The 27,597-nt window shown below is 38.2% G+C and overlaps 1 protein-coding gene across 1 annotated transcript in view; it reads right to left on the bottom strand.

Annotated features, from left to right (window-relative positions):
* The window catches only part of vwf (von Willebrand factor), a 38,880-nt gene extending 11,804 nt beyond the window's left edge, over positions 1-27,076 (bottom strand). The window contains exons 1-37 of the mRNA XM_079620505.1: positions 26,885-27,076; positions 26,342-26,405; positions 25,635-25,781; positions 25,424-25,526; positions 24,393-24,601; positions 23,606-23,727; positions 23,036-23,252; positions 22,820-22,942; positions 21,857-21,968; positions 21,689-21,735; positions 21,306-21,442; positions 21,089-21,227; positions 20,850-20,950; positions 19,058-19,253; positions 18,484-18,699; positions 18,106-18,346; positions 17,728-17,822; positions 17,430-17,584; positions 16,625-16,728; positions 16,352-16,490; positions 16,122-16,256; positions 14,262-14,408; positions 13,223-13,363; positions 13,024-13,122; positions 12,735-12,891; positions 11,508-11,663; positions 11,271-11,406; positions 9,417-10,858; positions 7,131-7,241; positions 6,907-7,050; positions 6,674-6,817; positions 5,214-5,378; positions 5,074-5,120; positions 3,475-3,652; positions 1,594-1,808; positions 1,324-1,513; positions 175-504 (exon numbers count right to left, since the gene is read on the bottom strand). Of these exons, the coding sequence (XP_079476631.1) occupies positions 175-504; positions 1,324-1,513; positions 1,594-1,808; positions 3,475-3,652; positions 5,074-5,120; positions 5,214-5,378; positions 6,674-6,817; positions 6,907-7,050; positions 7,131-7,241; positions 9,417-10,858; positions 11,271-11,406; positions 11,508-11,663; positions 12,735-12,891; positions 13,024-13,122; positions 13,223-13,363; positions 14,262-14,408; positions 16,122-16,256; positions 16,352-16,490; positions 16,625-16,728; positions 17,430-17,584; positions 17,728-17,822; positions 18,106-18,346; positions 18,484-18,699; positions 19,058-19,253; positions 20,850-20,950; positions 21,089-21,227; positions 21,306-21,442; positions 21,689-21,735; positions 21,857-21,968; positions 22,820-22,942; positions 23,036-23,252; positions 23,606-23,727; positions 24,393-24,601; positions 25,424-25,526; positions 25,635-25,781; positions 26,342-26,405 (6,604 nt within the window). The 5' untranslated portion in view covers positions 26,885-27,076. The remainder of the gene's footprint in view (positions 1-174; positions 505-1,323; positions 1,514-1,593; positions 1,809-3,474; positions 3,653-5,073; positions 5,121-5,213; positions 5,379-6,673; positions 6,818-6,906; positions 7,051-7,130; positions 7,242-9,416; positions 10,859-11,270; positions 11,407-11,507; positions 11,664-12,734; positions 12,892-13,023; positions 13,123-13,222; positions 13,364-14,261; positions 14,409-16,121; positions 16,257-16,351; positions 16,491-16,624; positions 16,729-17,429; positions 17,585-17,727; positions 17,823-18,105; positions 18,347-18,483; positions 18,700-19,057; positions 19,254-20,849; positions 20,951-21,088; positions 21,228-21,305; positions 21,443-21,688; positions 21,736-21,856; positions 21,969-22,819; positions 22,943-23,035; positions 23,253-23,605; positions 23,728-24,392; positions 24,602-25,423; positions 25,527-25,634; positions 25,782-26,341; positions 26,406-26,884) is intronic.
* Between the last annotated feature and the right edge of the window lie 521 nt (positions 27,077-27,597).

The following is a 27,597-nucleotide window of genomic DNA, read 5'->3' as shown; positions in this document are numbered from 1 at the left end:
CTTTCTTTCAGGCTTCAGACTTTTATGACTGCACACAGACCTGGTGTAATTCCTGTTTGTTCTCTTTCTCAGGCACATTGATCAAAGTACCACCACCTCACAGGCCTAGAGCCACTGATCTGAGAGGGTCGCAACACGCTTCACTTCATGACTCATTAATCACAGAAGACTCACGGCAGAGGGTGGGCGTCCTCCAGTCCACACACACTCCCTGTTGACGGCACACTGTGCTGTAGGCGGTAACAAGGTCACACACCGCATTAGGCTGGCAGGCCACTCTCTGACAGATCTGCACATAGTCCTGCAAAGGAACCAGCGCGTGACAGCGGCTGAACACCTCAGAACTTAACACATCACAGCCCTTCGCCACACCAGCAGCACACGACTCAACCTCCACATGCTGGACACACTCGCCCAGAGCCCATCCCTTCAGGTACACGTCAGGGTCTGTGGTCACACTGCCGTCAGATAACACTAGACCTGTCTGCTCATCAGAGCAGGAACCTGCAGAGAGATGGACAAGTTACTTTACACACCCCACAAGATGTTGAACTGGAGCTTGAATTAGACTGACGGTCTAGACGGAAGAGGAACTGCAATTCATCATATTTTGCCCAAATTATGCCCTTTTATTTCCTGCTATATTTCTCAACTGTTTGCATTTAACTTTATACTTAACCGAGTTAAAAGAAAAACAAAAACAGATTTAAATGTTGCCATACAACCAGATAACTTATCTATAAGTAAATATTGACCTTCCTCAAAAAACATTTTTTTTTAATGAAAGATCAAAAGGATAAACAATGCAGATTTATTTTTTACAGCCATCTGATCATATTTACCAGGGGTGCCAATCATTCTGACCACAACTGCTGTATATATACGGTATGGTATATATATATATATACACACGCACACACACAATTCTAAATAAATTAACATTTAACTAATGACTATACTAAATACACATTTCTATAGACGGCATTAGATTGATTATTAATATTGTCTAATGTTAATATTATCTGATGGGAATACTCCATATGTTTATGAATTATGAATAAATAAATAAAGTGTATTAACAAATGTTAAAACCCATAGAGCAGTTATATAAACTTTTCTGAATTTAATTTCATAACCATTTCATAAGTCTCATTCTTTAAATTTTGCCAATTTTGCATCCTGATTGCTGCCTTAAATCACTTTCAAGGACTGGATTGGAATTTAAAAATTAATTTTTAATACCACAAAATAAATCAAAGTAAAACTCTCATCAGCAATCCAGCTCAAAAATTAAAGACGTAAGCAAAAAGGAACTGTATTTACCACATACGCCAGTGGTGTTAGGTTTCATGGAGATGTCCATGTTGATCATGAACTCATTGCTGTGGGGAGTGAAGGTGAGTGTGAAGCCATGCTGCTCTGATCTCAGCTGGTGTAATATAGCACCAATTTGTGTCACAGTGACTCCCTGAATTCTGAATGGGACTGCGGTAAACACACCGCCCACAGTCACCTGAAATATAGAGAACATGTTGATTCTCCTTGCTAACTTGGTTAGCTGTTTCACTGTGCATGCTTTTCAAGTGCATCTACCTTCATGTCATCCTGTAGCACCACACTTGTCCCGCTCTCCTTCAGCTCCAGGCTCTTCATGCAGATCTGATTGGGCGAGCTTCGACAGGCAGCCGCATGCAGCACAAGCTCCGCCCCTCCTGAGCGAAGTAGCAAATAGGAGCAAGCGGCTCTTAGCTTCAGAGCCGCCCCCGAAAATGACACAACATGGCTAGTGGAGCTGCCCATGCAACTACCTGGGGAAATAAAGTAAGCATGTTGAAGTTAAAAGTTTACAGGTTTTGTAAAACAATGCATTATGCAACGTTTTAAACAGTATAACGCTAAATTGTTTTCACTTGGCCTCATCACATTGCATGTTTAATATAGTATTATCTCGGAAATAAAGTGCTATTTTGCTAATTTAATCCAAGTTTGAATAAAAATTACCTAAAATGAGGACCTATTATGCTTTTTTAAATCATTTTCAACTTTCTTTAGTGTGTAATGTTGCTGTTTGAGCAGCAAAAGGTCTGTGAAGTTACAAAGCACAAAGTCATTCCAAAGGGAGTTATTGGGCCCTATTTTAACGATCTGAAACGCAAGTGTCAAAGCGCAAAGCGCAAGTAACTTTGTGGGCGGATCCCGGCGCTGTTGCTATTTTCCCGGCGGGATAAATGACTCTTGCGCCTGGCGCAAATCTAATAGGGGTTGATCTGAAGTAGCTTCATTATTCATAGGTGTGGTTTGGGCGTAACGTGAAATAAACCAATCAGAGAGAATCCTCTCACATTCCCTTTAAGAGCAGGCGCGCTTGTTCCATGGCGGATCGCTATTATAACGGCGGATTTGCCAGCGCATGCCAGGAGCAGTTTACAGCCAAAGAGACCGACGTTCTCGCCAGGACCGTAAAACACAGAGAAGTGACATCGGGGATGATGGGAGAAAACCACCCAAATCAGCTACGGTTAAACAGGCGTATAATTTGGGTAAATGTGTAGCCTAATCTAGATTTTTTCTTTTTTTTATCTAGATCGATCTTTTTCACATCTTCACGGACACAACAATGATTTCCCTCGTGTGTTAATATTTTTCCTTGTAATAATGTATGATTTGCAAAAATGAAAACTGCTGCGTCCGTTTATAATTATTAGAGAATCAAAGTGGATGCGCGTTAACACGCTACATTATGGCAGAGCACGCGCCCTTAAAATACCATATCACTAACGCGCAACTGTCTTTAGACTGTTTTTTTCCTGGTCAGTGGCGCAATTGCTTTCTAAAACTGGAAAATAGCACCAGGGAAGTTTTGCGCCGGAACACGCTTCCTCTTTGCGCCGAACCGCCCCCGCGAGCGCAAGTTCATTCCCTAATTTACCGACGTGCGTCTGTGGAGGGAAAAGTCCGCTGTGCGCGGGTGCAAAATAGGAATGATACATGCGTCGGTGTTCAAAGTCAATTGCGCTGGGTGCAAGATAGGGCCCATTATCTATATCAGAAAGCACAGTTTCTGAAACGCATTCATTGTAGTCTTGAGTTTTCTTTTGAGAATGAACACATCTAAAATTCCTCATTTAAATAATTCCTGCCCCAATTCATATGCAAAATAAAGGGCGTGAGGCCTGGTTGAGTTGCGTTAGTAGTGCGTTTAAACATTTCCAAAACAGCCAATCACAACATACTGGTCCAGCCAACCAATCAGAACACACCCACTTTTTGAAAGCGAATCAAACAGAGCGTTTCTGACAGACTGGGAAGAGAGGTGCTGCAAAAATGTAAAATATGTGAAAAAGAATGTGTTTTTTGAACATTTAAGTATGAAAACCTACTCTAGTAGACCCCAAAATCAAGACTTTGAAAAAGGTCATAATAGGTCCTCTTTAATGTGTTGGTTGTTGCATAATCAGGGGTGTGTGTTCATACAGGGGCAGGTCCAGGTACAGCCGCAGGTGTGATTGTAGCGGAGGGCCGGAAGGCTGCTTTTGCAGACGGGAGGCTCCATCTTCTCACAGTTGATGCGGTGGCTCTGCACCGTTACTGTGCCTGATGGGTTGCACAGCACTGAGTGACAGCCATCTGACAACAACCATGTCTCACCAGGCTGATGGACAGAAATAGTCAGAATAGTTATTTTGACGCACAAACCAGAACTCCAGGAGCCTTTGTTAGTCTGCACTTGAAAGTTAGCAGTAAATGCTGCTCCACATGACCTCATCTCTCGTCTCATCTCTGCTCTGAGTGTGAGTCGCTTGGAAACGCAACATGTGCCGACTATCTTCCCAAACTTGAAATAAGAAACATTTATAATCCTACTGTTGTCAACAAAAGAGAAGCTCCCTGTGGTTTTCCACTAAAATAAAAGCTTGATGATTTAACGTTTAAAAAAATGAAAAATGAACGCATTTATAAATATTAGTATTGTGTATTGTGAATGGTAACACTTTATGATAAGGTTCATTAGCTAACATTAGTTAATGTATTAACTAACAATAACTAACCATGAGCAATACGTTTGTTACTGTATTTTTTAATCGTTGTTAACGTTAGTTAATAAGTATTAGTATTAGTAAATGTTCAAATTAACATTAACAATTAATAAATGCTGTATAAGTGCAGTTCATTATTAGTTCATGCTAACTAATGTAGTTAACTAATCAACCTTATTGTAAAGTGTTACCAATAAAATTATATAAAATATATATAATTTCTTAAATATCAGTTTTTTATTTTACAGTGAAATGTTACATAAGTTATACTACTTATTTTAATACTTTAATTTATTTATAATAATCATAATAATAAAAATAAGAAGATCATATTGATATATAATCACAGATTTTTTTTGGCCAAATTGTGCAGCCCAAAAAAACAAGCACATCAATCGTGGAGTTCTTTTTATAGCATTTTAAATTGCAATCGCAATTTCAGAAAAATCACAATTACAGTAGATTTCCCCCCCAAATCGTGCAGTCCTAGGTAGACAAAACATACACTATGCAAGTAAAATGTCTTCAATTTTTTTTTCATTCTCATTGATCATTTTGCCATGGCAGAGCAACAATTTGAAGAGATGAGCAAGTTCAATTAATGGCATGTATGGCTGTCTAAAACACACCGCATCCTGTTTTAATGGCTCACACATTTCAATGTAACTCTATCGCCCCCTTAAGTTCAGTGTTTAACTGCCATTGTCACCCAAAAATGCATGTTCCTTAAGCATGCTTGTAATGCATTGGCCAAGCATTCATGTTTGCTCACTTGCATAGAATATGTTTCTGGCCTTAGATTAAAGGATCTGTTAATGAGCAGCTCAATCTTATTGTTAGTTATTGGCCCAGAATGCCTGATCCAGTAAAATTGATTATGGATCCTGAGATCCAATTAAATGGATTTGAATTCTCGGAAAGTCTGCATCAGATCAAGAGGTTGTATGGAAGGAAATTAGAAATGAGAAAGTCGAGGCCTTTAATGGAAGTTTGATGGCCTGAAGGGGATTTTGCATCCTACTAAAAAACAGCTCACCTTCCGTTCATTCCCTTCATCATCCACACACACTCCAGGAGGACCCGCTGAGGGACATCATCGTCATCATCATTATCATTCTAATCAAATTGCTACAGTAGTCCTGTTTTATTGTGTTATGTGTTCACGTCGAGTCTCACCTCGGCAGAGTTTGTCGGTGAATGATTGGTCGAGTGCAGCCATGGCGAGCAGGTACTCTGTGCTGCTCAGCCGGATAATGTTATCCTGAGCGTGTGGACCCGCGAGCGTGCTCAGTTCAGTTTGGTCATATTGGTTACCCAGTCCAATGGGAAACACTGACACACCTGTGTACAACAAACACATGTTGCTTTTAAGACAATGTTATGAGAATAAAAGCAAAAATTTTAAATGCATAATATTGTGTAAATAAAACAGAAATCTTTAGAGAAAACAACCACAGTATTATAATAAACTGCTACAATAGGAATATGGTGCAGACAGAGGCTGCAGCTTCATTGATGCAAGAGCGGATGTGGTGCATTTAGTTAAATCATACTGTAGGATTTAGCAACTAAGAAATCCTTGGTCTTTTGCTGCATCAGCACCAAGTTATCATTAGTATGAGGACACTGCAGCAGTTATGTAGGAAATCGAATTTATTCAGGAGAAAGAGCCAGGCAGACATTCAGGAAATTGCCTGTTTTGTGCAGTCTGAAATAGCAACCGGTGGTCGACTCCACTTCACTTTGATGTTTCTTTATGACTTTATTCTCATAATATTATGACCATAATCCAATAATGCACTGACTTAAATATCATAATGCTATGACTTTAGTCTTGACTTTTTATTCTCATAAAAGGCCTGTTTTCAAAACATCATGACTTAATTCTCAATACTTAATTCATCATATTCATCATAACTTCATTTGATTTTCTTTTTTGTCAATGTGACACTAAAGCGCTTTCGCTGTGACATTCTGTTGATTACTGTACATCAGAAAAATTAACTAATTGAACTAATAACTTCAGCTAGTCAGCTTGAGATCCTTTCCATCTAATCTGGTTATATATCTTAAGCCTAGTGAATGTTTTGTGAGCAGTAGGATAATCTCTTTCTCCTTTTTTTTTTAAACACATGTGCCTCATCTACCACCAATATGTTCAATAGGAGCCGACTCAGATCGGTAAACTATTACACTTGTTTTCTGGGGTGTAGTTGAAGTACTATGTTTTTAGGTTATTTTTCTTTCACAAAGTATTCATCCACACAGTCACGCAAAGCTGAAGCACAACCAAAACAATGTTCTTCTGCAAGACGCATGCAGTTTTGTTTTGTAACCACTAGAGGGCAAAAAGTTACATAGTGTACCTTAAAAAATAAAACACGTCATGCAGTTAAAGTTTACAGTAAATCTGGAATATATTGCACCATACAGTATACTTATATTGTAAGTGCATTCCTGTAAACAGGATTTTGTTGTTGTTTTTTGCTTGATTTAAGCTGAAATCATTTTCTGTGGATTTCTAGCATCACCCATAGATGCTAGTGATAGAGTTTAACTTCTATTGAAACTCAAACACTACATTAAGGACCACTTAAAAGAGTACATCGATAAAGCTATACAACTATTTCACCAACCAGCTGTCAGAGCCTCGTTTGCTGCCTCTTGCACAGAGTCTATTGACCTGTCAGTCACGACCATAACCACAGCTTTAGGGATGCCCATCCGTCCCCCACTGGTGGAGGAAATGGCTGTCTGCACGGCCAATCGCAGAGCAGCTCCTGCGGAGAAAGAGGAAGGAACGCCCACATGTATGTAGTGTGGCATATGTTTTAACTGTCAGGCTGCTGTGTATTCACAGCATGTTTACCCAGTCTTGTTGTATCGTCTGTCTTGCTGTGTAGGGTTTCTAAAAGCTTGAGAAGATTGTCTTCTGTCTGTTCATCTCTCCATGTGACCGCCACTGCTGATTTTTCCCCATACACTATCACTGCCACCTGTGTGTGATTGCGACCTGCAACAGATAAGTAAAAATCTAGAAGTAACTATTATAACATACACACAATGAAAAAAATCTATCTCACGGAGGCTTACCAATATTTGTGCTCTTTATAATAGTTCTCACAAATGTTTTCAAGTCTTCGAACTGGTTATCGGAAGAGGCTCTCAACAGGAACAGCACGTCCATGGGCTTTGAACACGGCACTGAGCAAACACACACACACACACACACATAGAATTACAAAGAAACCATGTATGTATTCACTCCATAAGCATGTATTGGCTGTCCTTGCATTCAACAACTAGAAAAGACAACATTTGAATATTGGCTTGACAAAGTTTTGACTTTTAGAATATCTAGGCCTTAAGTAGTCGGGTTACTCAGGCTGTTTTAAAAGAGATAAATGTTACATACTTTGTGCTAGGGAGTTTTCTTTTACTAGGAAGATGGTAGATTGTTTCTTAGGTGTTCTTCATGATTGCTTGGCCAGCCAGATAGATTGTTAAACCAACATAATTTTGTCATACACTACTGTCTAAAAAGAATTCCTGTAGTGTGATATAGTACCACAAATGTATAAGATAATTCTTATACATAACAAAATAATGTCATCTGAAATTAGCCATCTGACATTTTAATTAGAGTAAGGTGTTAACAGACTAATGTACAGTATATGTAATTTATGAGTTCTTAATTTTAAACTAAAGTAGTAAGTCTGACAGGCTAGCACTGCGCCACTGCCACTGACAAATTCAAATCCAACAATTTTCGATAATTTTGTGTACAACACCATGTTTCTGCATCATTTGCCAGCCAATTTCCACAGTAATTAAGGGAATTACATCATTCCATTGTTGCGCAAAAGTCATTCTCTCTAGTGCCTCACTGTTCCTTTTTAATCTTTTATTCTTTGAAATTACAGCAATCACATTCATTGTCAATGAAAAATCCTTGAAAAAAGAAAAAAAAGACCTTGATGACAAATTAAATTAAAGAATGTTGAAGGACTGCACGATTAAAAGGACAGTTACCTAAAAATAAAAATTAATTTCAATGATTTACTCACCCTCAAGTTGTTCCAAACCAAAATAAGATATTTTGAAGAATGTCGGTAATCAAACAGGTGATGGGCCCATTGACTTCCATGGGATGGGGGAAAAAATACTCAACGGGGTCCATCATCACCTGTTATCATGTTACAGACATTCTTCAAAATATCTTATTTTGTGTTAAGCAAAATAAATAAATTGAGGTTGAGTAAGTGATGACAGAATTTTCATTTTTGTGTGAACAATTCTAAAATCATGATTTGGTTTAGTGGGATTATCAAATTGCAAAGGCTGCGTGTCACAGAGACGAACTCCGTGATCCCCTCCTCTGGCCATCAGAGGGCTCCCTCACCCGAATATTGACTTTTCACTTACACACTACATTTCCCTTCCTGTCACTGGGATACCTGGCACTGTTGCTCAGTGTTGCTCAGCTGTAGCTCATTCTTGGACCTATATAAACTGTCTCTCCTTCACTTCCAATGTCTCTCCACCACTTCCGTGTGAAGTCTTGTATTACTACGGTTTGCATTTCTGAGCGTTTACTTCTGTATTGCGTACCTGTTGTGACCCGGTTTGTTCCCTGTTTATGATTCCCTGCTGCCGGCCTTTTGGACTATCTGCTCTGTTACTTTCTGTGATTGTTCTCCGCCAGCCCTGATCTCCTGTCTGCTTTTTGGCCATGACTGTGTCTGTCCCACGTTACTGTGTTTGCTGGTATCTGACCATTGCCTGATTGACCACGATTTTAATAAAAGCTTGCTTATGGATCCCACTTTAGGTGATGCTTCGTTACACTGCACTTCAATATGCGGTAAATAAATATATGCACTGTGTTTCAGAGCGGCACTGTGTTATTTTAAACACAAGCAGCTCGTGATCCAGTGTTTCAGAGTGGCTTGGTTCATAAATGCTGCTCCACATGAACTCATCTCTGCTTGAGTTTCAGTCATGGTTTAGTGTTTGAAAATGCAGAAATTAAGACAAACATAAATTGTAGTTTTTCAGTTGTACTATAAAATAAACATTATTAGTAGAAGTAGTGCTTTAATTTTTCTTAAGAAATCAATTTACTTTATTTTACAATTTACAATTTTATTATTGTAATATTTCTTAGTTTGTTTAATATTTTTATTTAGTAATGCTTATTAGTTTTATTTTCTAATCATTGATTACACAATCACACAATTTATTGGCCAAATCATGAAGCCCTACAAACAAGCACAGCAACCTTTTTTTGCATTTTGAATTGCAATTGAAAAATCACCCAAGAATGCAGCCCTAGAATGTAGCAAGATGTGAAGAGAGTGTAGCATTGTTGTAACTGACCTGAAGGGGGCAGTGTGGCTCTCGGTGGTAGTGTGGGCAGCACAGGCCTCCTTATTGTTTTACTGATATTAATCAGCATGGGCCGCAGTCTCTTAAGGTCTGAGGGATTATCTAGCATGATCGGTTCATCCGGAAAGCTCAACTGTGCAAGATCCTCATATCGAATCTGTTGGCCGATCCCAATCGGATACACTTTCTTATGAGTGGAGCTCGTAGGCCGCTGAATGACGTCCGTCGGAGGGCTCTGTGTTATAAGAAACACCATCTGGTCTGGTGTATTACTTGGTGTGTCTGTAGTGACAGTCTCATATACAGAACGGATGGCATGGCCTGTGTTGACCTCTGCACCTTTGGTCCAACGTAACTGTCGCATTCTCTGCAGCACCTGCTCCCTGTGCTGCAACTCCATGCGGCTGATTTCCACAGTAACCGTGAGCGAGTACTGCATCACCGTGATCCGTAGATTCTCCACCTCTTTCTGATCGAGTGAAGCGATAACATCGACCAAAGCATCACGTGTCTCATTGAAGCCTTCCTCACCCACTGCATTTGAGCTTTCCAACAGGAAGACAACCTCATATGCTGTTACTGTGGCCGGAGGAAATGTCGTTCCAGGACTGGGGATGCTAGGAAATGAGGTTACAATGGCAGCGGTTGGTGGTAGCGTGGCGGCAGTGAGTTTAGAGGTTGTGGTAGTTGTTGGGGTGACTGAAGTGGTGCTGGGCTTTCTGGTAGGGGGTTTCTTTGGGGGTTCAGGTTCCAGTCCCAAAGTGCAGAGGTAGTCTGTGATGGCCAGAGCCTCATCGTCTAGCTCTGTTACGCTGCTCACTATGTATGAGCGACTGCTGGGCGTGGCCTTCGTGATCTCATTAACCTGTGCCATGTTGACGTCAGGCCCTAGAGCTACAGTGACGATGGTGATGTCTTTTTTACGCAGCAGACGCTGAGTACTACGCATGGGCCTAGGATTTGAGCTCGCCGTCAGCAATATAGCGACTCGCCCTGCGTGCTCGCGCTTGTTTTTATCGTAAATGTATACTGCTAGATATTTTATTGCCTCGTCCATAAATGCGACATCACCACCGGTGTAATGCAGCTCACGCACCATCTTCTTAAAGATCCATTTTTGCACCTGCATGTCATAACTTTTCACGCCGGAGTGGAAGAGCAGAACCGTGGCGCGAGTGTGGGCAGAGCCCATTCTGAACCGCTCCACGACCCGGAGGATAAAGAGCTTGATTAAACTGAAGTCGTCTTCACTCAAAGCAGAGGAGCCGTCCACTAAGAAGGCCAGGTCCATCGCCCTATCACAGGCATCAGCTGGCACCGGGGTGGAAAACGGGAGTGGCGTAGGAGTGTTGCTGTCAGTGGTTGGTGCTAGTGTGGAGGCCAAACCAGTTGCAGGACATGGGCCGCACGTCAGCGTGTTGCTCTCACAGTGACTGAAAACATAACAAATGGATGAATCTCACAAGACCTGTTTTATAAAGTATAAAATGTATTTTTTCTTACAGTTTCTTACAGTTATTTTGTTGCAAATTAGTCTATGTATATATATATATAAAGGGTACACACATTTAAATTATATAAAAATATGTATTAAAATATAATGTTAATATAATGTGTTAATATAATATGTTAAGTAAATATTTATTAATATTAAAATGAAAACTAAAATAGACAAATAAAAGCTAAAAATATTAATACTACTTGTATAACATCTTATATAGCAATCTCTTTTTTCTATTTTTAACATTTTGAGATTAAATTTGACCTAAATTTGTATGAGATTCTCCTACAAACTGCATAGAGTAATGAGTGATGAAGATCAAAACAGAATGTGGCATAGCATACCATATCTGGCAAAGATGAGGATCTTCATGGTTAATGATGAACTGTTTTCCATGGGAGATTCTCTCTCCGTTATGCACACACACCTGACACTGTGACGGCTCCACACACTTCCTCAGAACCTCATCTAAAACTTGCCCTGAGGGATTGAAGCAGACAGAACGAGTGAATGTGCGAACAAAAGTGAGATTGAAGTCTATGAAGTCAATTTACTTGTAGGTATCTGTGAATTGGTGCTACCTGGTGGGCAGACAGCGTGGCATCCCTCCACACATGTGATGGGACAGCTCAGAGTTTCAGGATGCTGGCAGGTGGGAGGGCAAGCGCTACCACAGGCGTTATATCTCCACTCACACTCCACCCCTGCGTCCTTATTCAGTTCCTCACAGCTCAGTGCTGTAGGTAAACATTCATTTAGCACACACTATTGTAAAGTTTGACTTTCTGTAGTACACTTATTTCAGGGAATAATCTGCCTTTGGGTTAAAGGGTTAAACTGGCGCCTATATAATGATCTGTAACGCCACATTTATGAGCATCAAAACAACATTGTTTGAATTTCGTGATAAAATGGACATCATTTGAAAAATGACACTTTGTTTCACTTTGTTGAAAGTAACAAAACGTGGAGCTTATTGCGATCATTGGTGGTTAGGCTACAATGCTGTATTCGTCTTGTACACATAAGACACAAGAAAATTTGCGGGACGAATATGTGTACTGTTACAAGTTCAAATGTTAAGGAAGAAAAATTTATTTTGTGACAAGGTAAAATAGGGCCAACCTGGTGGCGGGCAGCAGGTGGTGGGGTGCGTTCGGTACGACATAAGAGTGGTGTGGTGGTGTCTCACGTTTTTTCGGTTCGGTTTGTTACTGTCTAGTTACCCCCCCTAATACACTATATTGCCAAAAGTTTTGGGACGTCTGGCTTTACATGCACATGAACTTTACATCTTATTCCACACTCTTCTGGGAAGGCTTTCCACAATGTAGCTATCAACTTATGCGCACTGTGCGCCTCAGAATGCGCTGACTCTATGATTTTACATGGCCTACCACTTCGTGGCTTCCACTTTGTTACCACTAATACCACCGTGGAATTTTTAGTAGTAAGGACATTTCATGAATGGACTCTCATGATGGAAACCTATCACGGTACCACACTTGAATTCACTGAGCTCCTGAGAGCGACCCATCCTTTCACAAATGTTTGTAGAAGCAGTGTACATGCTAGGTGATTCATTTTATACAACTTAGTGATTGGAACACCTAAATGTAATGATTTGGAGGAGTGTCCCAATACTTTAGGCAATATAGTGTATAAATATATATATATTGTGTAAAAGAGTGTGAACATTCTACATGATGTCTTCTTTTGTGTTCTGCAGAAGAAAGAAAGTCTGTCGGGTTTGTGACGACATGTGGGTGATTAAGTGCCTTGCTCAAGGGTACAGTAGTGAAACTTACGGCATAAATCGTTGGACCTCCAGTTCACCAGCAGCCCCTTCTGAGCACATTCATGAGCGTATGCGGCAATGCTGTTACAGAAACAAGCGCAGTCACCGACCGATGGACATGAGCATGTGTCATGAGTACAGATGTCCCAGTACGGCTCAGGGTCCACCTGATACAGTCAGAGTAAAAAGTAAACAAGTGTAAGAAGTAGTAAGAAAGCGGAGTAATGACCACATGTTAGTGTATTGTCATCATTTAATTGTGACTATTAAGTATATTATTGAATATAAGTGTTACCAACCACAACATTGCACTCCCTGAAGATGGCGCTAGTGAGCACACGGCAGGACTGTTCCACTGTCACCAGCTTCACCATGTCTGTGCTGCACTGAGACAGCACCTGCATGCAAATCAAAATATGTAATCTCAGATCATTTCATGTCTCTATGTTCTGGCTTGCTCTAATAAAACACTCCAGTTCAGGCTGTGAGGTAACTCACCGGAACAGCGTCAGCACAGCTAGGTCGAACTTTCCACGAGTTTCCAAAGTCTGCAGCGCCAACCTCCATCTGGTTACTGCTGCTCAACAGATCGTTATTCTGACTGCCATCAAAATTTCCACAAAGGCCACAGACTTTCCCCTTAAACACACACAAATTAACTTAATTTCTCAACTGTATATTCTAAGATAAGTAGTTGTAACCCATATTGCAGACATTCTCAAAGGTAAAAATAATTTCTAAATTATATTTTATACATACATTTGAATTCATACATTCTTTTTAACTCAAAATATTTTTTTTTAGAGTTCACTTCAACTAAATCTGACAAAAACTCACTTCTGGGACATGCCCAAAGGTAAAAACTAAATAAAAGAAATTAAATAAATCACATAATTTTAACTCTAAAAATGTTTTTATTAACATTAACTCTTGCTATGTTTGAACTCACTGGGTACATGTTCAAATATAAAAATGATTCAAAACATTTTATTCAGAAGTTTTTATTCATAAATCTTTTTTTTAATTAATTCGATAAATCAGACAAAAACCCATATTGTGGACATGCACAAAGGTAAAAATAAATCATTCTAAATCATATTTTATACATACATTTGGATTCATAATCATTTAAACTCTATAAAATTATTATTATTTTTTGTTTATGTGGTAAAAAACTCACTTTTAAGCCAGAACATTCAAATATTTTGAATTCATAAAATTGTATTCATTAATTTATCTTAACATTAAAAAAATATTTGTTTTAATTTTTAATACATCTGGCTCCCTTAGGGGACATGCTTAAAGATAAAAAAGATTTTTTCATTCATAATATATTTGATTCATAAATATTTTTTTTACTCTAAAAAATGATTTTTTTTAGTTAACTTGCTAAATCTCACCACTTTGGTAACATACTCAAAGGTAAACATTATTCATAAATATTTTTTAACAACAAAAAAAGAAGTTGTCTATGGTATGTGCTCATTTAGATAGCTAGGTAGATGTGTGTGTGTTTTTTTCTTTGTATGTGTGTTACCCTGTACTGTCCGTTGATCTGCAGTGAGATTCGGGTCCCTGTGTCCCAGATGATGGAGATGTGTTCACCCAGAAGGATGATGTAATACTGTCCAGAGCGCACAATCTCAACCACTGTCTCTTTCAACACAGGCCTCTTCATCCTCACCTACAGAAGAAGACAACAGAGAAAGAAAGCAAAAAAGCCTGTATGCCTTTACTTCACACATGATGCTTGTCATAACATACTTTTATATTTAAGCAACCTTGCAGATATTGCAAGTGTAAAAAAAATTGTATATACCAGGTCTATGTATCTATATCTATGCATTCCTGTATGGTTCTATGTATGTACTAGGGGTGTAACAGTTTTCTGTAAAAAATCGAACCGTACTGTTCTCCACCCACAGTTTGGCGCACACTAGCACCAGGGTTCATCTTAAATCTGAAGACGCATCTTTAATATGGTTTATTGAAAATAACATAGAGTAAAACAGGCAGACAAAGTTCTGCAAATGCATGTGTCTGTTGATGGATTCACATTCTGGGTTCCCAATACATTACAACAGCAAAGATCAAATTAATGGGAACGCGCACGGTGTGAGAAGATTGTGTGTGGGCGCTCATCTGAAGACAGTCTCAGACAGCACGCAAATATTAAACTCTTTCAAGTTTACTTGTCAAGTTAACTTGAACTTGAAATTTAAGTTTACAATGACAATTACTTCTGCTAAAATGTTCCTACATTCAATGATATTTTCACACATAGATTACTGCATCACAACCTGGTCACTAACTGGAGACACAATTTTAAAACCCATATAAATGTTATTCAAAAAATCTATACAAATATTTGATCAAAAGCCACTGTCATCCCAGCAGTGTAATATTTTGGAAAAATACAATATGCTCAATTTTGACATTTTTATTCATTTTAAAAATAGCTGTTTAATTTATAAAGTTTTCACGGACTATCCCCACGTCCACTTTCTACATACACTAAACCAAGGACTGACAGAGGTTTTGCACTAGAGCCGCCTCACTTAGAGGAGACCTAGAGATTCCACACAGGAAAACAACCTTTGGACAAACTGTTCTGTCTATCAGAGGAAGCCATTTTTGGATCAGCCTTCCAGCAAACATTAGAGAATGTCCCACTTATTTATTGCACATTTAAAAAGCATCTTAAACAGTTTCTTAAAAGTTCCCAGTTATGTCATCATTTTGACTAATTGTTTTGATGTAATGTAATTTGTCTGAATGCCTGTCAATGTGTTCTTGACTGATACTGTCATATTATTCTTTTGTATTGTTGTCCTCCTGCCTCCTGACTACAGATGAAAATGAGCATTTATGCTATAATCTGGCTCATTTACAGTCTTTAGAGGAGTGTAAGATTGTTCATTAATGTGCACTGTCCCGAATAAATAAAAAAATAAGGAAAACACTCACTGCTCTAGATTGAATAGCTTTTGTAACTTCAATAAGGATTAATCTTTAATTTATACAGTCAAATATGCATTGTCGTTTTAAAATTTCTGTACCTGAAAACTTATGTTAGACCTACCTGAAAAGCATGATTTATTTTATTTTAATATTTGCTCTATTGTATTTATTTGTGCTGTTGCTTGTAGTTTTATTATTTGTTCTTATTTTCTTAATATTTATTTGACAGTAGTCCTTTTTTCCCTGAACATAGCACATCCCGAATCATAAGATTGTATCCATCCATCCATCTAATCTATGTTTGCTCTGCCAAGAGAATATCTGTACTGTGCATTTATTGACAACAGCATAACGTTTTATTGACAACAGCATCCAAGACTGTAGCTATCTGCTTTATAAAGTCAAATATAACTCTATAAATCAATTTTAGTGTTACCTCGCCATGTTCCATTACAATCAGTCCTCCCATGTACATCACTGTGATGCTTTTACTGCAGCGGTAACCTGCGATCCCACAAGCGGAGTTCTCCACCAGAACCCTGAACGTGCCATCCAATCCGTTGCAGTAATCCTACTCAGACGGACACAGAAGAATGAGCGAAAACATGAATGAATGTGAGGGACAGAAGAGAAAAGAGAGCAAGAGAGCGAGAATATTGACTTTACCTGAGCTAGTACATATTGGCAAGGTCCAGGAAATGAGAACTTCAGTCCATCAAAGCTGATGTAGTGTGTCTCTCCTATCACACGACACACACCGTCACACACACGCTCTGTACACTTCCACTGACGCTTCTCACAAACACTGGGAAAGAAAGAAAAAGGTAATTGTAACACAATAATATGAATGTTTATAGGCCTACTTGTCATCTGATGTACGCCACAAAATAGCATTACACCAGTGTCAGCCTGTAGAAGATCCATGATTGGCTCATTTACCAGGTGTTGCAGTCCACATTAATGCTCTGTCCTGAGGCATAGGGGCGGTTGTTGTGGTAACAAGGACACTGGTCTTGTGGAAGGCATTCTCTTCTGTGTCGAACCTGCAAACACCCATAAAATGAAACAATTCTCTTTTTTGTAGCCTAAAAAGTTGTAAACATTAAAAAGCTGCAAACGTAAAAGAAAAAGATTTTTATTTATGTAGAAAAGTAACTACAATATACTGTAGATAATATTAATGGTTTAAATAATTTTGCACATTTTTCTAATCATAAATCCCAAGTAAATACTATAGTAACATTTATAATTTTACAAAAGATTTCTATTTCAAATAAAACATTCACCAAAAAAATATTTCAACATTATTAATAATAATAGATGTTTAGTGTGCAGCAAATCAGCCTATTATAATGATTTATGAAGGATCGTGTGACACTGAAGACTGGAGTAATGATGCTGAAAATTCAGCTTTGTGTCACAGGAATAAATGTGAAAATATATTAAAATAGAAAACAATTGTTTTAAATGACAATAATATCTCATTACTATTTAATTTATTTTTGATCAAATAAAGGCAGCCTTGGTGAGCATAAGAGACTACTAAAGAATCCCATACTGTTGAATGGTAGTATATTTCCCGAAGTTTCTTCCCCCAGAAATATTTATTAAAACAGTAAAAAGTTGTATAAATATAGTTCTATACATAATTGACTAATCCTACTTGGTTGATGAATATAAGCATAAATGATATTAAGTGTCAAACGGTTCATTAGAACATTTCGGTGTTCACTTTGATACTTACCGTTCCAGGTGGACACATACAGCCAGACACACATCCCTGACTGACACACTCCAGGTCCAGATTCTGGCAGGTCTTAGCACACTCTATCCCAGCATCCCTTGCACTTTCACACTCAAACCGCTGCAGTGGAGGTGGACAAGAGATAGAGCGCCGCCCTACAGGTGAAACACACACACACACAAATAATTAATTATATGTACTTCGTTTTTATCTAAACTACAATATTCTGTCCACTTGTATCAAAGTGCAATTGTGCTCCATTAAAACTGCACAGAGTTATGAAAGCATGGAGAAATACCTCTTGAAGAAGAATGATCGTCAAAGAAGAGGTCAGTCAGAGTTGATCCAGTGGCTTCATTAGAAGTGCATTGCATGGATCCACTCTCACAAACACTACACAAAGAAATAACATTAAAACAAATATATATACATAAATGTTTGGAGTTGGAAAGATTTTTGTTTATTCAAATTTCAATTAAATTAAAGCCAATATTCCGGTTAGTTCCTACTAGTAATTTTACAGTGGCAATATGACGATAGTCTGTGTCGTGTAAACACTTTATATTTAATATCATATGAGTTCGGTGAGACACAGGCAGTTGACCAAACATCAAGCTGTATAGTAACATGTAAATGTAAACTGTATAGTAAAATACTGTGTTTTTTCCCTGCTAACCAGATGGCGTGATGGTCACCAATCATGTCGTTGGGCTCAAAGATCTCTCCGTTATGGTGACACGAGCAGTGTTCGGGTGGCACACACTCCCCTGCGTCACTGAGGAAGAGTCCTCTGGGGCAGAAACAGCCTTCTTCACAGAACCCTCCACAATCACTGTCAGGCAGCGATAGAGACCGGCACGTCTGATTACACACGTTCCCACAAACCTCATACACCTGGTCATCTGGACAGGTCAGTTCTGCTCAAACACACACACACACACACGTTTGGTTTTCTATCATGATGGAGTCTTTTCATTAACTTTATTTAGTATGTTTACTCAACTCTAAAACTCTTAACTCTTGAGTTTAAACCTACTGACAGAATGAGACATACCACAGTATCCATGACCCCTCCAGTTGATTAGCACTCCCTTGGCTGTGCAGGCGGCTGCATAGCTGCGGACAGCATCACACAGGCACTCTTGGCCGTTTGCGCAGGAGCACACATCATAGCGGCAGTTTTTCACATATGGCTCAGGGTTGACCACATCATGACAGGGTTCAAACTTCACAGAGAGCAGCACAGCACAGGCTTCTTCTGCAAAACGCACTGTAGACACGCATACAAATCTATCAGGTTGTTAACGGCTAGTCTTTGTTGCCCTCTAGTGTTCAGTGCATTTATAAATCATGACATCATGCATGCCAGCAGCTATTGGTGGCATCAGTTCACTCATCTATCTTAACTTAAGATATTGCAAAGTGAACATTATTAAACATGCCATTTAACATTGAAATAAAATTGCATGTATAGTGCATTTATAAATATGCATGACCACTACATCCCTGCCAATACTCAGATTAGTGGTCAATATGTTCTTTTAATGACAGATTCTTAAAATTTGACATCTGTGCCCCTATTATAGTTTTTTTTTTTTTGGTCACAACCTGTGTGTGTTTGTGAATACCTCTCTTAGGATTTAAAATACAGGGATCTGAGTGTTGCAATTGAAGATCATCACAGTCCGCGTTCATTTTCCATGCGTTGCCAAATCCTTCAACGCGTGTCTCCACCAGCCCGCCCACTGTTAAAAAGTCGTCTCCTTGGTTACCATTATAATTACCACACAGACCGCACGTTTTCCCAGCATAGGCAGGGTTTAGCTGCAAACACACATACACGCTCACATATTAGGTTTGCAGCACGGTACATGTTACATGTTGATACATGTCCCAGATTCTGCATTTCAAAGACAGACTTTATATGAACATGGGGAATTATTTATGCAGTATTTTGCAGTATAAAGCACCTAGCATTCTCACACACATGACATGTGATCCACACTGTTGAAAATTCCAGCTAAAACCAGTTTAAAGTGGTCGATTTGTTTTACAAGGTTTCTTCTGGATGGTCAAAACTGGTTGTTTGTTAATTCAAAGTGGTTTAGGTGATTGATTGAGGCTACCAAGCTTTAATAAATGAAAGGGGGGAAAAACATAAACACCATAAAACTTATATCACAAAACTGTCACAGTTATTATAAAAATGGTCCATAAAACTATATTCCAATGCATTTTGGGGTGCAATAATTGAATGTATTCCAATGTAAATATATGACTAACATTTTTGGTCTGTTCCTCATACTAAGCAATTATGGCTTCAAAAGCTTCAAAAAATTAAATATGCCTCAGTTCATATTCATCTTCATTCTGTGGAAAGAGCTGTCAAAATGTTTTCTTTTTTAATGGCAAACAGTAAGTCACACAGTTTTCGAACAACAATTGAGAGTAAATAAATTATGATCAGTGTTATTTTAGTATTATTTACTGTATATACTATTTATTAATATTTTGAATTCACTTGTAAGACTGGAAAAACTGGTTGAAGAGATAGACCTGACCACTGGTCTATGAGACAAAGGACCTTGCTGGAAATTAACATTTGACTTCCCCCTCTTCCCCTGAGACGAAAGTCTCACCTTATCTACATTTCATTCTCTCTCTCAGGGACACCTACAACTCACATACGAATAGATATGGTTTAATGTGAATGATTATCATTGAGTATTATGTTTAGTATCATTTAAAATGTCTCAGAGTGAGTGGTACAAATGTCTAATTTCCAAATAAGTTAAACAAAAGGAAATCAGGTTTTGAGAAGTTTTGAGAAACTGGCACACAAAGGAAGGTGGTCTCTAGGCAAATGGTCTCCTACCTCCAAAAGGTGTCAACTCTGAATGTAAATTGCCATTGTTAACCATGTGAAAGGGGTTTTGGCTATTTAATGGAGTGCGGCAGAGGGATCGGGGCGCTTTCTGTATCCAGACTGGCCCATGATGGCTGGGAGTGATCAAGACTCCCCCATTGGTTTGATTGAGCGCGGCTTACACACTTTTTTGTATCAGTTTTCTTTTTAATTTAAGTTCCGGTTTTAGTGTTTTTGTTATGCTTATTAGGTTTTTTAATAATTCAATTTAGATCACATTTATTTTTATTTTGGCGTTAGTCATCTTTGTACTATTTATTTCAGTTAGCTGCCAAGTCAACATTTCTAAAATGCATGTAACATTTTTAAGTTTAATTTGTTCATCTAATTTTGTATTTTATTTCAGCTTCATTTTAATTACTAAAAACAGTTAACAGTTTAAGATTTTCTGTAATATTTATGTGTGAAATTTACAAGCAATTTCTGAGTGAGAATTGTTTAAATGTTTTTTTTCTTCAGTGTATAGCCTGGTTTTTCCAGCAGGGCACACTCACCTTCAGCAAAACACGTCCTCTGCCATCCCAATCCAGATGTAGATCGTCTCCGTAACGCAATCTTACAGATGACAACACCGTATTCTGCACTCTTAGGGGACCTACACACAAACACATTACTGTTATGCTGCGCTGTGATTTGTACATCAGTGTTACATTGCAGCTGTCATGTATTTGAAGAAAAAAGGCATTGTATATGTTCTGTTTATGCATTGTGTGTATTTCGCTACTTGACAGACCATTAATTAAGGGTGTTTTCACATCCATTCCATCCACAGAGACCACGCCCCCATGCTTGAGGTGAACCGTCTGATTGGCCAGATCTCGGAATCTCAGTGTAATTGACCGTGTGCAGATGGCATCTTGGTCATCTGCACACTTCAGCAGAAAAATACAACCATAAGCACACAGATAAACAAACAAGCACAAGTGTATACTAAACAGAAGTTTTCAGACCTGTGCAGTCTCAATGATGGCAGAAAAAGAGTTGCTCTGGCAGTCTTTAGCGAGCAGATACTGACAAATCCCACTGAAGGTGAAGAACTTATCGTCAAAGGTCTTATAATGGGACTGTCCTGTCACCAGACACCCCCCTAAGAAGAGACAGAGGAAGAAATCGATTGGAAAGCAATGTTTCTTTATCAGGGCATTCAGAAATATTTAATGTCAACATTAAAATTGCATTTGCAAAACATTTTAGTGATGTAATGGGTCGTATTTCCTGGTGAAAAATAATATTTTGTGTTACATACTAGAAATTGAGCTAGATTGACATTAAATTACTGTATAAATTATTTGAAGGTTAATAAAAAAAAAATTTAAGAAACAAATTCACATACCAGGACATCCTTCGTTGGTACATTCCCATGATCCATGGCGACAGACACTAAAAGTGAAGGTGAGATTAAGTGAATGTGTGCAAATATAGTAGTAGCCACACATATTATTTGAATGCATGGTTTTGTAATGTGTGTATATGAGTGTGTGGGTGGGTGTGTGTGTCCCACCATGTGTTGCAGTCCTGCGATATGGAGGAACCAGGAGGGTAGCTACGTCCAGCATGCGTGCAGGAGCACTGAGAGACGTCAACACAACGATCTCCGTCCAACACCTTACCCGCTGACAAACACATTTCACACATTCAACAACACTAAGCAGGAAAAGGTACGATAAAGGTAGGATAAACATTATCATTGGTGGTCAGTTTCTTTGTCTTGTTTTTTCAGTAAAAATATCTAAAGATAAATAAACCTAAAAAGCTAGATTGCACACAGTTGCATCAGAGAATATATTTTTCCCATGTTTATTAGAATAAACTTCACTAAATGTGTTTTAAACCACTTTCAAAGTTTAGGGTCGGTATACAATTTTTAAATTGTTTTGAAATAAGTTACTTATGCTTGCCAAGGCTGCATTTATTGGACCAAAGATACTAATATTGTGAAATATTATTACATTTTTTTAAAAACAGTTTTTTTATTTTTATTTATTTTAGAATGTAATTTATTCCTGTGATGCAAAGCTGAATTTTTAGCATCATTACTCCAGTCTTCAGTGTCACATGATCCTTCAGAAATCATCCTAAAATGCTGATTTTTCTGCATTAAGAAACATTTCTTAATATTATCAATGTTGAAAGCAGTTTAGCTGCTTAATATTTATGTGCAAACTGATAAAAAAAAATTCAGGACTCTTTGATGAAAAGAAATGTAATACTGTTTTGATCAATTTAATGCATCCTTGCTTAAATATGAATATTAAAAGTATTACTTTATATAAATAGAAAAAATCTTACAGAGCCCAAACTTTTAAATGGTAGTGTATAATTATAGTCATTATTTAATATTAAAGCATCAACTTAGCTGACATTAACAACACACAAGAGAGAGGTCATAAACAGTACAATGAAGCAAAAACGAAATTAAGGTAAATGTAATTTTTCCAGTTTGGTTGACTGGTATCACTCTCACCTGGGCAGATGCAGCCATCAACACACTCCTCCTTGCAGACTTCCTGGATGTTTACACTCTGACAGGACGTGGAGCAGGTCGGGGTGCAGTCTCTGTACTCCATGCCAACAGGACACTTAGGGGCTGAGCAAATGGCAACATACATATGTGAAAATACACATAGTCAATATCAGATATGAAATGTATTTATATGAGTGTGAAAGTGAGATTACTCACAGCACTGGCTCTGCACATGCCAGTTGGACAGTGTAACGCCGTGATTGGCACAGGTGCGGGCGTACTCCAGCATGGCCTGACACACGCATTCATCTTCCGTTCTGCAGTGACAGACATCAGACTCACACACGGACACAAACGCAGCCGCATCCACGAGGTGAGCACAACGCAGGTAGAGTGCTGAGCTGCTCATGGCCTCACACCGTGACATCTGATCCTGAAACACACACATACACACTCTGAAAAATCGCAAAAAGTGCAATCGGTAACACTTTAGTTTATGCATATTACTAGGATATTGGCTGTTTATTAGTACTTATAAAGCACGTATTAATGCCTTATTCTGCATGACCTTATTCTAAATCCCTTAATCCTAGCCAATACCTAAACTTAACAACCACCTATAACTATTAATGTGCAGTAATTAGGAGTTTATTGATGCAAAAGTCATTGTTAATAGTTAGTTAATAGTGAGAATTGGACCCTAATCTAAAGTGTGACCGTGCAATGATAAGGCACACAGAATGGATTGTAACAAGGTTGTTTTTGTTGTGCAGGCAAGCGACTGACTTTCGCTGATTCTCCAGTGCCGTTGCAGCTCTGCGACGGGGGCAAGACGCGTTTACAGGGTTCATCTGCCCCTTTCATGGCCCAAGAATTTGCAAAGTCGTATGGATCATCTGTCAGGAAACCTAAACACACACATTTATAAATCTATGAATCTCATGAAGCCTGTCAAGAACATGGTCATATTTTACTCCAAACTGTACATACATTTTTTTTTTATATATATATATATATTCAGCGAGTACTAATTCAAGCACAATTGACAGAAAATACATTTATAATGTTACAAAATGTTTCTATTTTAAATAAATGTTTTTTGTTACTTTCTATTCATCAAATTTATCAAGCTTTCCACACAAAAAATTAAGCAGCTTAACTGTTTTCAACATGGATAATAAGAAATGTTTCTTGAGCAGCAAATAAGCATATTAGAATGATATTATTATAATATAATTTGGACAAAAACACAGTGCCCCCTGTATCATGTGGTGAACTCATGTGAACTTGTGTTCTAAATTTAAACATCTGATAGTGTTAAGTGCATAAACTACAAAAGCTGTAATATGGAACGAGGACAGGACACTAACATGCCCCGTTAAAGGCCCAAACAAGCCTCTGAAACAAAGAGTTTTTGAACTTTCTAATGTTTTGTCTTCTGGATAAACATTGACGCCACCTATTTCCCCAGCTTGTATTAATCTGCATCCTGTCCACTGCTTTTAAAACATGTCTTACTGAAAGATCGTTTGAGAGGTATGTTGTTGTGTTCATGCCTGCGTTTGTGTCGCACCTTCTTGTGCGGTGTACTCATCCTCCACCAAATAATTGTAGTTTCCACACAGGCCGCATGTACGGTTGCTGTGATGCTTGCCGAGCGTTAGTTGAATGTTATGCGAGGGGTCTATACGGATGGAGAACCCAAACTCTTCACTCCATAGTCGAACGTACCCCAGCTCGAACCCTGCGAACACAGAGCTCGATGCATATGGCAATGGGAGCCTGGAGGGAAGCAAAAAAACAACCTTAGGGATTTGTATATGATACCCTGATTAAATGAGTAGCATAGCTGGTCATTAGTTGTTTCATATGCTAATGAGCTGGTGCCCTATCCAGGCTGATTAACTACTTTAACCAGTAGTTACCAACACCACTAATCCAGCCTGGAAATTCAAGATGGTCATATCAACATGGTATAGTGATATAATGCATATAATAATACTAAAAGAATGCTAATGGAATATTCTACATTATTTTAAATTCTTAAAAAATAAAATAAGGATAACACACTGAAAAACATATATATTTTTAATTATATAACATATTATTTGTGAAATTTCTGAGTCAAAATAGTTTGTAAGCAAATCCTACACCATTTTTTTTTTCAGTGTAGAATCTCCATTTTAGTGTAAAAAAAATCCATATTCCAATTTTCAAAAAGTTGGAAATACAGTTAATCCAGTAGAATATTATGGGATTCTTTTTGATCCCTTTAGGATTGGTTCCATTGAAATTCCATTAGCAAGCCATAAGCATTTTCTTTTATATTTTGACAACAAAAAATAAAGGTTCGCAACTTCGCATGCCATTTATAGAAGAACCATTTTTGGGTCCCCAAAGAACCTTTCAATGAACAGTTGTAAAAATAATAATTTAGCCTAATTTTATTATTTAACATTTGTCTAAATTTTAATCTAAAGAAATTTTTTCCAGTATAAAAAATATTTTGTGGAATGGAAAGTTTCCATGGATGTTGCAGGTTCTTCATGGAGCCATACATGCCAGCGCCTTTATTTTTAAGAGTAGGAAATTTACAGTTTGTACCTTTCTGCTCCTTGTGAAAGCGTTCCATGAACAGAGAGGTGAAGCTCAAAGAATTCTCCCAGAAACAAAGTCACTCCTTTCCTCTTTCCATGAGAGAAATCGCCTAGAAATAAACTCACATCCTTACAAACAAGCCATAGCTTGTTTAATTCGTGAAAAACGGTTTGTGTGTGCGTGCGTGCGTGCGCGTGTGTGACATTGTTTTTTTTACCCAGTATGGAGAAGCTTCTGTGTTGGCAGTCTCCCGCCAGCATGTAGCTGCAGTCTCCGGGGAACTCATAAATCACACCGTCAAAAGTGTGTATATGCTGCCGGCTAAACAGACTACAGCGACCAGATCCCTCGACAGACACAAAACCTACAGAACAAAGAGAGTAAGAGAGTTAAGCACTCGCATGCTAGCTTTTAATCAAAGTGGCATAACTATTCTAAACTATGGAGACGGTAAGATTTTAAAATGTTTTTGAAGGAACCAAGGCTGCATTTATTTGTGAAATATTATTACAATTTAAAATATTTATTAATATATTTTAAATGGTAATTTATTCCCGTGATGCAAAGCTGAATTTTCAGCATCATTTCTCCAGTCTTCAGTGTCACATGATCCTTCAGAAATCATTCTAATATGCTGATTTCCTGCTCACGAAACATTTCTTATCATTATTAATGTTGAAAACAGTTGTGCTGCTTAATGGGTTACACGTGTAAACCATGATACATTTATTAGATTTATTGATGAATAGAAAGTTTAAAATAACAATATCTAAAAATGTCTTCTTTACTGTCTCTTGTGATCTATATTTAATGCATCCTTGTTGAATAATATAATTAATTTCTTTTATTTTTTTAAATCAAACCGACAGACTGGAGAAATTTTTTAAAAAGGCACAATCGCACACAAACATGCTCAACTCTAACCTGAAAAATTCAAGACGAAAACCCACAGGATTCTGCTCCATCCTTTCCAACTGCACGGTTCCATCTGATTAAAGAAAAAGAAGAAATCATGAATGATTTAGCACAGTTAGTTATCACCTGGAGAACCCTAAAGCACACATTAGATAACACATTGCAATGTCCAGGCACCACCCTTTTTTAAAATGGGCCATCAACAATGGTGAGCATGTGAGGGTCAAATTTAGTGAAGAATAATAGCATGAGGCAAAGCAAAAGTTCAGCTGGAAGTGAGAAACAAAGAATAAATCTCTGAGCCCCTACAAATCTGTCAGAGAGTTTTAGACAAGTCATGTATTTCCACATAGATGGATAGAATGCCCCAACTTAGAATGGGGAAAAAAAATTGCATAATATATTCACAAACATGCATGGTATTTTTCATGCATGCTTAAATAGCAAAACATTACCTTTAAACACAATGTACACGGCTTCAGACTCGCTTATACAAAAATAATCAGTGGTCGTAACAAATATTCATGACAAATATTCAATGGCACCTGTTACCTTTGACCTCTGCCCAGCTGTAGACTCCCAGCAACAGGTTCTCTGAAGCGCTTTGCTGTGCAAGGTCTAAACTATCCAGTGTCTCACAATTCTGAAGACATGACTGGAACCCAGTCTAGATGGAAACAAGCGCTTTATAAGAACGAAAGAGGGAGGGATGGTGTGATTTCCGTTTTCAAACTCATTAAGACTGGACAATAGAAGGAAGTCTGGGCATTAAAGGAACTGAAGGATTAGTCTGGCAGTGAAGACAGATAAGACAAACCAACAGAGGACATGAGTGCCAAGCCAAACAGCACACACACGCACACAATCCACAGCATATGCAGCGAGTTCACAGCCTCTGCGATGTAACTCGTCTCTGGCACTGATGGATTAACTGTAGGAAAAACCTCTCGACCAACGCCATATTCCGAGAATGTTCACATGAACTGCATGCATTCATCGTCAATGTAGGCTACTTTTCATTCTTTTTAGGCTACCTTTCTTTATTGACCCTTAACTCGCTGCCAAAACATATCCTTGCTTCAGGACCCGCATTGTACAGTACATTTGACATTAAGTGGCAACCCAACACAGTGCTGAAAAAGTAATTTGAACAAAGGACTGGTAAACAAACCTCAAAATGCCAAAAAGTTGCTAATATATTGAAATAAAATAGACTGAACTGGAAAATGGACAACTTTATAAATGCATTAACAGAACAACAAACA

The sequence above is a fragment of the Phoxinus phoxinus genome (genome assembly GCF_949152265.1).
Source record: "Phoxinus phoxinus genome assembly, chromosome: 8".
Classification (NCBI taxonomy): Eukaryota; Metazoa; Chordata; class Actinopteri; order Cypriniformes; family Leuciscidae; genus Phoxinus; species Phoxinus phoxinus.
Note: the sequence above shows the minus strand (reverse complement) of the source record. Positions and strands in the feature narration are given on the sequence as shown.